At 36.3% G+C, this 13338-nt stretch overlaps 1 protein-coding gene across 4 annotated transcripts; it reads right to left on the reverse strand.

Moving 5' to 3' along the window:
- Positions 1-13095, reverse strand: LOC107584422 (sodium- and chloride-dependent GABA transporter 2-like). Of its 4 annotated transcripts, XM_016271031.1 has the most exons (16): positions 12894-13095; positions 12666-12765; positions 10567-10766; positions 10276-10410; positions 9282-9422; positions 9117-9204; positions 5465-5597; positions 5176-5310; positions 2641-2744; positions 2322-2446; positions 2124-2236; positions 1729-1866; positions 1490-1592; positions 885-985; positions 562-732; positions 1-474 (listed from the first exon to the last, which is right to left on the reverse strand). In XM_016271031.1, the coding sequence occupies exons 2-16, from the start codon at positions 12686-12688 to the stop codon at positions 403-405; spliced, it is 1782 nt and encodes a 593-aa protein (XP_016126517.1). In that variant the 5' UTR covers positions 12689-12765; positions 12894-13095; the 3' UTR covers positions 1-402. The 4 variants fall into 4 exon arrangements, with proteins under 4 accessions (XP_016126517.1, XP_016126520.1, XP_016126519.1 ...); XM_016271034.1 differs by lacking the exon at positions 12666-12765 and having other exon boundaries at positions 12941-13095; XM_016271033.1 differs by lacking the exon at positions 12666-12765.
- Positions 13096-13338: the final 243 nt, after the last annotated feature.

A 13338-nucleotide genomic window follows, 5' to 3' on the forward strand; every position in this document is an offset into this window, starting at 1 on the left:
AAAAAAACTGTTTTTTTGCTATCTTCTTCAGAAGAACTGATATCTTGTGAATGGTTATGATACAGCAAGCTGTTGATGCTAGCCAACGATGCTAGACGTTGATGACGTCAAACTGAGTTTTCCTCAGATACAGCTGAACATGGAAGTTGAGCTTATATTTTTAATTTCCAGTTTAAATCCACATTTAGTTGCTTGCAATTGAGAATATAAGTTAGGAAAATTCAATAACTTATAAAACAGTCATGTACAGTTTGTGTTTGTGCTTTCTTGAGATCTCACGAGAATGTGTACCTTCAAAGGCATTAATGATATCAAAAGTTGTCCAAAATACAGCCCAAGGATGTTTTTTGTCCCCCAATGTTTCTCTATCAGTCATGGGACATGTTGTACTGTCTGTTGGGGTCACAGGGTTTCTTTTCGTCTTTCCGATGTCAAAGGTAGATCGCTTGCTGGAGTGCAAAGGATACGCAGTCTCTAAAAAATGTGAAAGCATATAGATGCAGGTTCAGTGCTTTGAACATGGCTTAGTGTTGTTTTCTGTTAAATTATACATGGAATTACCTGTTTCAGTGTACCAGGAGTGATAATGATGACATAGATCATCCATATGGGAACCATCAATGTCGAGGAGAGGGTAAACCACCAGCCAACAGCATAACCCCACCATGGGTATTCAAATGTGTTGTTAAACTTCAGAGGAGTGAATTTGACCAAAGAGAAGACAAATGTGCCCTAAAGAAGCAAATATGTGTATTGAATTAATGCTGAACGCATAATAAAGAGCTCTGATGTTCATAAATAAAATTTTGACTTTGGTGGAGAACTAAAATATCACTGCATTTTGCCTCACGTGACCAGTGAATGAGAGTGAATCATGCACTTACTATACACACAATAGGAGTGATATATTTCCAACTGTATTTCATTAGTGTCAAAGGACGATAACCGATCATGTCTACAATATTTTCATACAGACGATCAGCACCTGAAAAACCAGAGACATTGGAATCAGAGGTCTTAAAGGAGATCACACACAAAACAATACGGATGAAGTGACCAAGTAAATTACCTGTGCATATTAAAAGACTGTTTACCAGTTTTATGCTTAGTTCTTATTGTTTATGACACATGGCCCAGCTTTACTATAAACACGATGCTGAAGTATGGTGGTGGCTTTGATAGAAAATCGTGGCTAACAACACAAAAGCTGCAGGTTTTACATAAAGGTGACTGTAGCACCACTAGTGTCCTTGAAGAAGGCACTTAATGCACCAATTACTCTGGTAGAGTTGTAGTTAAGCATATTAGAAAAGTTGTGCTATCTTTGAAACGGTATTTCCACACAAAAACCTGCAGTAATTTAACAAATAATGATCAAATATTGGAGAAGAACATTATAATATTCAGTTGTGCAAGGTATTAAAAGGTTTTAAATTCTTTTTTATACATCTTCTGTGCTCTTAAGTGCTGATTCAGTATTATTACTCACCATAAAACCAGCCAATACATATTGACTGTGCAATGGCAAATAGGAGGAGGGTCATTCCACTGCAGGAATAGTAATCAAATAATTGGAAGATATACAGGCCACCCTATTGAATCAATGCAAAAAATATCACATTGATCAGAGCTCAAATCTCAGATTTTTTAATTAGTCATTAAGTGGTCTAATTTAGACAGACAAACAAAACAAACCCACAGAAATGACCAAATTATGAACATAATCACCTCGGTTACCATCAGGAGGCCAACGAGGAAGCAGCCCACACAAATGAGGAGGAGGAAGAGTTTACGACGATGTCCTTGGAGGAAGAAGTTGGAGTGCATGTCTGTTATGGCTGTCATGAGAGACTCTAAACCCACAAACTGAAAAAGAGAATGAGGTGTAATGACAGCGTTTTGTTTTTAACGTAGTACTGCCTTGAAAAAGTTGCATAACACATTTACTGAAAGAATATTGCATGCACAAAAGTCATGAACAAAGGGTACTTTTCAACAGGATACAGAATATGAATATATCTGCTATGCTAAATAGCTTCATGTGGGCAGTAGTTAATAAAAACCTAACTGAAATTTTCACACAGTCAAACACATCATGTACTTGAGAGATGATGTGCTCTCACCTCACTGTCAAGCCCCAGCAGAATAATCATGAGGAAGAAACATATGGACCACAGCTGAGACAGAGGCATCATAGCTACAGCTCGTGGATACGCAATGAAGGCCAAGCCAGGACCTGGCAAAACAAGTGAATTGAGCCTTAATGTGTAGAAAATGACATAAAGGACATGACATAAAGAAGACACTGTTGTTTAAGTTACCTGACTCTGCTACCATTGAGATATCGACCCCCTGTTCGAAGGCCATGAAGCCCAAAACTGAAAAGATGGCAAAGCCAGCTACAAAACTGGTTCCGCTGTTCAGCAGGCACAGGTAAACACAATCTCTACAAGCAGAAAGACAAAGCATGCTGTTAAAGCGAATGTAATGTCTTACTGCATAATGTACTTCTGATATTTAATCCTGCATATATACAGATAAGAACATCTATTGCCTCCACAAATATTTCTAAACGCACATATATGGATTTAAATGTAAACTGAATTGAACGCTGTTTCTCATGACAATGGGTTTGCTTACTTGTAGCAGTTGTTGTTGTATTTATTGTAGCTTCCCAATGCTGTAAGGCACCCAATGCAGAGAGCGTAAGAGTAAAATATTTGTGTTCCAGCATCCATCCATACCTAAAGACAAGAGAAGGCAAGTTCACAACTACTGACCAATCCATTAGGTATTTAGCAATACATGATACATGAATGGTCTGGTCTGGTTACACTCAGAAACATCCAAGTTATGTTTCTGAATGATTTGGTTTCACTGATGATTCGTTATTTAGTGATTAGTTATTTCAAAAGCTTAATCAGTTGTACAAATAATTTTTACTAACTACAATTTTGTCTTTACTATAAGCTCCAAGTATTTTTGTGTCACTGGCTGATAAAACAGTAGTCTTGTACCGTTATAGTGGCACTGACAGATGTGGATGCATCATCACATAGTTCAAATAAATACACTATTCAACCAGTAAATCTGTTATTAATTTATTCCTCAACTAAAGATGTTTAATAATAAACTTGCGAAATAAGCAAGTTAAATGAGTAACATCAGACTGGTCGGGTGATCTCAATATTGAGGCCATTGTGAAAGGGGAACTAGTTTTCCTAGGCCACTGATTTGACTGGTCTGATGGTCATGTGAGTGTACATCATTGTAAACAAAAGTACTGACCAAAGTACTATTCATTTCTTTAGTTGCAAACGTCTTTAAGTGGAAAATGCTTAATCATCTACTCTACTGCCATCAGCACTCATATGAGACTTAAGATTTGCCTACCTGTGGGTCTGTAAGGCGTGCTGGATTTGGGTAGAGGTAGAAGGTGATGCCATCAATGGCTCCAGGCAACGTAAGACCTCGAATCAGAAGCACCAGCAGCATAACATATGGAAATGTAGCAGTGAAATACACAACCTGAAAAATAAAGACAAGGGCACTCCCGTTTTGAAATCCAGCGTACCCGATTTAAATCTATCTATATATATCTATATATATATATATATAACCCCCCCCACACACACACACACACACACGTCTTCCGAAAAGTGCCTTTTCAGTTAGTTCTCACCTTGCCTGTGGACTTCACTCCCTTCCACACACAGAAGTAGCAAATGATCCAGGCCAGCAGGAGACACAGAGCCAGCTCCCATCTCAAACTGCCCAGCTCATTCACACTTCCAGTTATATTCAATACTCGCCTCCTACAAAATACATTCTCTGTAATTCCCATAACTTTATTTTCAAATTCATGTATCAACAAGAATTACACTTGAAAGTTATGCTTGCATTTAGTGTTATTACACATTTGGTGTTTAAAGGGATAGTTCACCCAGAAATGAAAATTGCCCAATGGTTTACTCACCCTTAAGCCACCCTAGGTGTATATGACTTTCTTTTTTCAGACGAATACAATCGGAGTTATATTAAAAAATCTCCTGGCTCTTGCAAGCTTTATAATGGTAGTGAATAGTGATTGAGATTTTGAAGCAAAATAAAGTGCATAAATCCATCATAAAAAGTACTCCTCATTGCTCGAGGGCTTAATAAAGGCCTTCTGAAGCAAATAGATGTGTTTGTGTAAGAAAAATATCCATATTTAAAACTTTATAAACAGTAATCACTTCAGAAGGCCTTTATTAACCCCCCCAGAGCCGTGTGGACCTCTTTTATGATGGATGGATGCACTTTAAAAAAAAATCTCGGACACCATTCACTACCATCATAAAGCTTGGAATAGCCAGAACATTTTTTAATATAACTCCGATTGTAATCGTCTGAAAGAAGAAAGTCATATACACCCAGGATGGCTTGACAGTGAGTAAGTGATGGGTAATTTTTATTTCTGGGTGAACTATCCCTTTAAAGCAGAGAGCGTAAGAGTAAAATATTTGTGTTCCAGCATCCATCCATACCTAAAGACAAGAGAAGGCAAGTTCACAACTACTGACCAATCCATTAGGTATTTAGCAATACATGATACATGAATGGTCTGGTCTGGTTACACTCAGAAACATCCAAGTTATGTTTCTGAATGATTTGGTTTCACTGATGATTCGTTATTTAGTGATTAGTTATTTCAAAAGCTTAATCAGTTGTACAAATAATTTTTACTAACTACAATTTTGTCTTTACTATAAGCTCCAAGTATTTTTGTGTCACTGGCTGATAAAACAGTAGTCTTGTACCGTTATAGTGGCACTGACAGATGTGGATGCATCATCACATAGTTCAAATAAATACACTATTCAACCAGTAAATCTGTTATTAATTTATTCCTCAACTAAAGATGTTTAATAATAAACTTGCGAAATAAGCAAGTTAAATGAGTAACATCAGACTGGTCGGGTGATCTCAATATTGAGGCCATTGTGAAAGGGGAACTAGTTTTCCTAGGCCACTGATTTGACTGGTCTGATGGTCATGTGAGTGTACATCATTGTAAACAAAAGTACTGACCAAAGTACTATTCATTTCTTTAGTTGCAAACGTCTTTAAGTGGAAAATGCTTAATCATCTACTCTACTGCCATCAGCACTCATATGAGACTTAAGATTTGCCTACCTGTGGGTCTGTAAGGCGTGCTGGATTTGGGTAGAGGTAGAAGGTGATGCCATCAATGGCTCCAGGCAACGTAAGACCTCGAATCAGAAGCACCAGCAGCATAACATATGGAAATGTAGCAGTGAAATACACAACCTGAAAAATAAAGACAAGGGCACTCCCGTTTTGAAATCCAGCGTACCCGATTTAAATCTATCTATATATATCTATATATATATATATATAACCCCCCCCACACACACACACACACACACGTCTTCCGAAAAGTGCCTTTTCAGTTAGTTCTCACCTTGCCTGTGGACTTCACTCCCTTCCACACACAGAAGTAGCAAATGATCCAGGCCAGCAGGAGACACAGAGCCAGCTCCCATCTCAAACTGCCCAGCTCATTCACACTTCCAGTTATATTCAATACTCGCCTCCTACAAAATACATTCTCTGTAATTCCCATAACTTTATTTTCAAATTCATGTATCAACAAGAATTACACTTGAAAGTTATGCTTGCATTTAGTGTTATTACACATTTGGTGTTTAAAGGGATAGTTCACCCAGAAATGAAAATTGCCCAATGGTTTACTCACCCTTAAGCCACCCTAGGTGTATATGACTTTCTTTTTTCAGACGAATACAATCGGAGTTATATTAAAAAATCTCCTGGCTCTTGCAAGCTTTATAATGGTAGTGAATAGTGATTGAGATTTTGAAGCAAAATAAAGTGCATAAATCCATCATAAAAAGTACTCCTCATTGCTCGAGGGCTTAATAAAGGCCTTCTGAAGCAAATAGATGTGTTTGTGTAAGAAAAATATCCATATTTAAAACTTTATAAACAGTAATCACTTCAGAAGGCCTTTATTAACCCCCCCAGAGCCGTGTGGACCTCTTTTATGATGGATGGATGCACTTTAAAAAAAAATCTCGGACACCATTCACTACCATCATAAAGCTTGGAATAGCCAGAACATTTTTTAATATAACTCCGATTGTAATCGTCTGAAAGAAGAAAGTCATATACACCCAGGATGGCTTGACAGTGAGTAAGTGATGGGTAATTTTTATTTCTGGGTGAACTATCCCTTTAAATTTATTATACTTGCACTACTTGTACTTTAAATTACTATAAATGTGATTTTAATATGGCCCCCTAAAGAAGCACATATTGCTCACCACAGTTAATAATTAAAGCAGAGCATAACTGGAAAGTTTTATATTCACTATAGAACCTATAAAGGGGTGGTTCACTGTTTTTTTTCTAGGCATGATTGTGTTTATGGGGTGCAGTCTAACATGTGTTAATGCTTAGTTTAAAAAAAACGCATTATTTTTCACATACTTTACCTTTATTCCACACCACTCTGTCCCTTCTCTGAGAAATGCGCTGATCATGTCCTGCTTTTATGAAGCCCCGCCCTCAGAAATAGGCGATGGGCTCTGATTGGTTAGCTAGCCCAGTGTGTTGTGATTGGCTAAACCGCCTCTATTGTGCATCTAACCGTCCCGCCCTCACTTCAGCGGCATAACGGCATCAATACGGTTAATATCGCTTATTAGTGATGGGAAGTTCGGATCATTTTACCGACTCAGACCTTTGAGTCTCGTTCAGCAAAATGAACGAATCTTTTTTCGAGTCATTTCGTTCATTTTAGCAAAATATAATTAAAATGTTACGTGTTACTTCCCTAATATGTCTACTACTTACGCAAACGTTGATCCCACTACAAACAATACAAAACTGCTATAAGAAACAGAAAAGATTAATTCATTGTTTACCTGGGTCTTCAGTCTATGATTAGCTCACCTCACCTCTTATCTGAGAAGTCTTCGGGTTTGGGCTTATGGGGCTGTCACGTGATGAATGAATGACTCGGAAAAACCCGAAGACTCGAGAGATTAACTAATTAATTCTCTTTCCGGCTCAGACTGCATTGGTAAAAGCTTATGGGGCTGTCACGTGATGAACGAACGACTTGGAAAAACCCAAAGACTCGAGAGATGAACTAATCAATTCTCTTTCCGGCTCAGACTGCATTGGTTAAAGCTTATGGGGCTGTCATGTGATGAACGAACGACTCGGAACAGGTGAACTACTTGACTAATTCCAGTACAGAACCTATATGATGTTGCGCATGCACGACTGAACGAATCACTCCCCGAGACGACTCGTTCTTCCCGAGTCACATTAAAGATTCGTTCAAGAACGACCCAACACTATCGCTTATCAGTTTGAGCCCGATTGAGAAGCAGAACCTGTGCAAGCACAGCTTTTAATGGTACGCATATGTTTTTTGTTTGTTGTTGTCTCATACTTTTAGATATGCTGTTATTTGTAAATGCTACTGCTTATGTTAGCTTTTAATTTACGGTTTTATCCTGATTAAAGCTTTAATACAGTATGGCAACTGCACGCGCGTCCATGTTTCAGTAACCGCAGTTAGTGTTGAAGCAGCGATGTCAGGGAGACACTGTGTGTTTCTAGGTGAAAGCAAAACACTTTATTTGGAGAGATCTAGAGAGAGAGAGAGAGCGGGAGAGAGAGAGAGCGAGCGAGCGGGAGAGAGAGAGAGGGGGGGGGGGGGGGGGGATATACCAGCTTCATCACTGTGTCTGTCACGCGACTCTGTTCCCCTTTCGGGCTCTGTCTTTACATTTATTGAAAGATGAAGCTCGCGATGAAGCTCGCGGAGTTACAGTTCCGACGAGTGCTTGCGGTGTTCGGCCAATCACAATGCACTGGGTCAGCAGGCCAATCAGAGCAGACTGCGCTTGTCGGAAGGAGGGACTTTGTAGAAAACGAAGCGTTTGAGAGAGGCGGGGCATAGAGGACCTACAATAATGTACAGTATTTGAAAAATAATGTGTTTTTTGAACATTAAAGCATGTCAACATATTCTGTTACACCAAATACACAAAATAATGATCTTTAAAAAAGCATCATATGACCCCTTTAAGACTACACTATTACCTTTAAGTAGGGCTGGACGATACGGCCAAAATTTATATCACGATATATTTCTTAATTTTGGCCGATACGATATAATTCTGATATCGATATGAACACTATTAAAAAAGCCTCATAAAAACGGCCAAGAACGGCCACAACAGATGTCTGTGCCTACAAACTTAAGAAAAATTAATTTGCCAACTCTATGAAACCTACTCCTATAAAACTATAAAATATTTTTATAAATATTTTAATAAATGTTCACCTTTTATTGGTATTTAGCCTTCATACAAACAAGAAATGTGAAATCACTGTCAAATAAATCTCAGACTCTCCTTATTAATATTAATATTTTTTACTTCAAACTATAGGCTAACATACCAGTCAAAAGTTTTTGAACAGTAAGATTTTTAATGTTTTTTAAAGAATTCTCTTCTGCTCACCAAGCCTGCATTTATTTGATCCAAAATACAGCAAAAACAGTAACATTTTGAAATATTTTTACTATTTAAAATAACTGTTTTCTATTTGAAAATATAATTTATTCCTGTGATTTCAAAGCAGAGCTTTAGCATCATTACTCCAGTCACATGATCCTTCAGAAATCATTCTAATATTCTGATTTGCTGCTCAAAAAACATTTATTATTATGATGTTGAAAACAGCGGAGTAGATTTTTTAAGTTTCTTTGATGCATAGAACGTTCAGAAGAACAGTATTTATCTGAAATAGAAATCTTTTGTAACATAAATGTCTTTATCATCATTTTTGACGAAGTCAAACGCCACAAATAAATCAATGTATGGGAAACTGGTAATGTATATCGAAATATCGGAAGTGTGTTTAAAAATCATATCACCGTTATTGAAAAAAATTATATCGCGATACATATTGATATTGAATTATTGTCCAGCCCTACCTTTAAGCTCTTATTAATTTAATCATTACTCATTTTAAATAAACTAACTAACTAATGTTTGGGTATTTTATAAACTTACTCCCAAAATTCTTTAACAGGTGATGATGCATTCTCCATAAAGCTCAGGTTTCTTATCCCTCCTATTCGGTCAAACTCAACACAGTTTTCTGTAAGGATGAAGGGAATTGTTTATAAAAAGCATGATCTATTGAAAATGAAAAAAGTAACTAGTTTTATAACATACCTGAATTCCACCAGTTCCTGCAGCTAGCCCATGGCAGTTCACCACTAAAAGAAGAGAAGAGATAGAAGAAAGCCCAGGCCAAAATGACGATGTAGTAGGCACTGGAATAGAAGACAACCACCTGACTCCCATAACCCAGACCTAAAGAAAAGCAAGCCAAAACAATTAACCCCGTTTCTTTTGCTGACAATAACAGATCAGCCTTTTAAACCAGCTTGTTTGATGTTTAGCTTCAATGTGTTGGAGAGATCCATATTGCATACTATTACTGTATATAAGTTAAAGTTAAATAAGTATTTGTTTATCAATAATTTATTATGAATTATTTTTGAAGAATTATGAATTAACATAAAATCTTTGAAAATGAAACACCTATTTAATTTATGACCATTGCTTGCCTTGCAATTACGAATCACAAATTTATTTAATTTTTATTTTTTTTGCATAAACCTTACACAATTTCATACAGGTTTATTACAAGTATTAATTCATTACTAGATTATATCATTAGAAATAACTGCACATTTTACAAAAAGTAAAAGTAATGGCTTTAGAAAACTACTTAAAACTGGGAAATTCAACAAGAAGTTGAAGAGTAATGTGTGTGGTTTTCATCCTGACATTTTCTGTAAATATGGAGAGATGATACTTCAAGAAACCAAAAGCAAAACAAATTTTGAAAGCATAAATAGAGGATGTTGACCCATTAGAAAAGGAATATGTTCATAAGTTATTTAAACATACTTGTATGACAAATTTTACAAAACTGTGGTTAGTACAAAAGTACCTTAATATTTAAGGTACAATATTTAATATTTAAACAGGAAGCCTCTCACATTTCAGACCACTATTGATGTGTGCTGGGTGTCTACTAAACCACTAATCTACACGTTTACTACACGCATCAAATTTTACAGCACTGTGGTTGACATACAACAGCATTTACTCTATTGTACATTAACAATGACATTAAAAGTGAACAATGAAAACTCACCTTCAAATAGTGGGCAGATTTTCCTCCAACAGGTAACAGACCCTTGGCTGGTGTACTGACCCAAAGCAGTCTCCATAAGAAAAAGAGGAATGCCACAGGCAAACAGAAAGACCACATATGGAATGAAAAACACTCCTAAAAACAGAAAACGTAGCTGTTCTTAGTCAGTTTATGTTCATCACACTAGTATAAGACACAAGGCCAAAAAGTAAATAAACAAACAAACATTGAACTGGTTTGAATGGATTTTTAATAGAGCTCACAGTAATACAGTAAAACCATAGTACAAACCTCCACCGTTCTTGTAACACAGATATGGAAATCTCCACACATTTCCCAAACCAATGATCTGGCCAGCAACAGCTAAGATAAACTCCACTTTACTGGACCACTGGCCTCTCGCTCGGGTTTTAATGCCCGTGTCGATTATTTCTGAATCTGGATAAGCCAGTTTAAACTGCAAATCTGGATCATGCTGCATTTCCATGTCACTGCAAAAAAAAAAAAGCAAACATCTGTCAAAACATTGATGGCAGAGAAGCACAAACAAAGTTTAGAACATAGCGGTTATTGAAACATGTAAAGGTCAAAAACAGCAATGAGTCTTTGTTCAGTACCATCTGGTTGTCCCAGCTCTTACACCGGCAGTGAGGCTTTCTAAAAAAACTCTTCAGTGAGGCTTTTCCAAAGCAGTGACGGACATCAACCACACCTTTGTGGCTGGTCTTCATTTTTTGCGTTCACATTTTAGTGTGATATCGCTAGATAAGAACATAATTGCCACAATGGATCTGACTAAAGACATTTATTAAAACACCAGATTCTATTTTCGAAACAATAAATTAAGATTTTCCATTAAAGTTCAATAATCTCTGGAAGAATACACACTCAAATTTTCTTATAAATTCAAAACTGTAATTCACACCTATATTTAAATGCATTTGTCACTGTTTTTATGTGTCTAAATAGCGTCTTCAGTTACTTTTGAAGACCATACCATTCTTATTTAATAGAAACAAAATGTTGGCCCAGACATTTAGCCTTGAGTGTCAATAAACAAAAACTGCTAAGACAGACTGCAGAGTACATACACATTCGATCTAAAAGCATTTTTGTTCTCAATTAGAATTTGTTGGTAAAATTAAAAAAAAAATCTACTCAAGGTTTTTTTAATTAAATGCAGAGGTCAATGGGTACATGCTGTTTGCACAACTCCTCACAGCTGAAATAATCTTGTGTCCCCAAAACAGGAGGCACTGCAGGGTGCTTAGTCACATTCCCTTCTCTTGCCCTCCTTTCTTGTGCTGTGACCCTTATAATATGTGAAAAATGCTAGCAGACCGCTACAGTTTCTTAATGATCCCATTGACACCTGGGGGTCCGTGAAGATACTCCAGGGGGTCCGTGGATAAGATATATTAAAAAAAGAACCTACATTTTCAAGACATTTCTCACTATTATCTAATTTTTGAAGCAATCATCTGTTAAGCTAATGTAATGTCACATTGGTGATCTTAATTAAAGTTATGATAAAGTATTGCTTTCTTTATACTGCCAAATGGTCATGTGGATAAAAATGTTCATGGTGAAAAAAGCTGCAAAAAGACAAGAAAAATCTTGACAGTCTGTAATAAACACATTTGGCATACATGTTCAATATCATTGCAACGTTCGGTATTGCTCTAAACAAAAATACATTAAAGATGAAATTTAAATAAACAAACGAGCAAAAAAAAAAGCCTTCTATGAAGAACAAAGTCTTTTTGTCTCTTTTGATATTTTTAGGTGGTGTAACTGTCTGAAGATTGTAAAAAAAAGTGATTGGTATTTGGCACGGTTTATTATTTCTTTAAGAAAATAAACAGTGAAACAATTTTGTTTTAAAATATTACCGATAGAACAAAACATTAATAATAAAAACATCCGCCAAATCAAAGTCAGTAACTTAATCCATTTGTTTGTCATGTGACAAACGAGGACCCCTTCAGACCCTCAGGACTGCTCAAAGTAATTTATTTATTAAATATGTATTTGACCTTTTAAAGAAAATTATTTTTTTTAGGTCAAATGGAACAACATTTAAAAAAAATTCTTGATATTTGTAAAAATATTTTTTATTTTTAATATATTTTGATAATGAAAATAAAAAAACTCAAATATTTAAGAATTTGTAAAAAATTATAAAACTGTTTCTTAAAAAAAATAATGAAACCAACATGAAATCAAATTCATGTGATACAATATTTTCATTTTATTGTGACAGGTGGCATGCTATCAAGGATGAGGCAGGTTAAAAAAAGTCAAACGTATTCGTTTATTAAATAACCTGCCGCTACTTAACCACAATCAGTACTTGAAGCAACCTGCATACAGAGAAGGAGGAAACTCACTCAGTTATTGCGCTTTTGTTCATGCCCTTTGGCCTACATTCAGCAGCCGAACACTTGTGCTCTTCAACCGCTGCGGTGACGCCGGGTGCCAAGTGAAATACTTCCAAAAACAATAGCCAGATAGAAAACAACTACGCAGTTAACCTCAGCGCTCAATTGAACCTCTTCAGTAAATTAGAAAGCAGTGGAAACGATGTAGACCGATAACAAAAGCTGTAGAGCTGTTACCTGATGGAGGCGACTGGTCAAAAGTTCAGGAAGTCTACCGCATTTACCTTGGCCATGAAGTTACGCTAATTCAGTGTGATTCGGTCGTTATAAATAATACAGTCGCTGAAGCCCACCCCTCTCACACTCTCCTCCTCTCGTAAAGGGAAACGAGTACATACAGAACCAAGAGCTTAGAATCACATGTGTGTGTGTGTGTGTGTGTGTGTGTAAGTGTGTGTCTTTAGGCGGGGCTTATAGCTCAACAGCAATAAATGACTGCATTAGGGTTGTGCCAATAGACGATAGTATCGTGTATCGACGATAGTCAGAGATATCGCCTGTGGCTGATGCCTTTGACGATAGGATAGCAAGACTATTATTATTATTATTATTATTATTATTATTATTATTATTATTATTATTATTATTATTATTATTATTATTATTATTATTATTATTATTA

The sequence above is a fragment of the Sinocyclocheilus grahami genome, unplaced genomic scaffold (assembly GCF_001515645.1).
Source record: "Sinocyclocheilus grahami isolate Dianchi unplaced genomic scaffold, SAMN03320097.WGS_v1.1 scaffold60.1, whole genome shotgun sequence".
Lineage (NCBI taxonomy): Eukaryota > Metazoa > Chordata > Actinopteri > Cypriniformes > Cyprinidae > Sinocyclocheilus > Sinocyclocheilus grahami.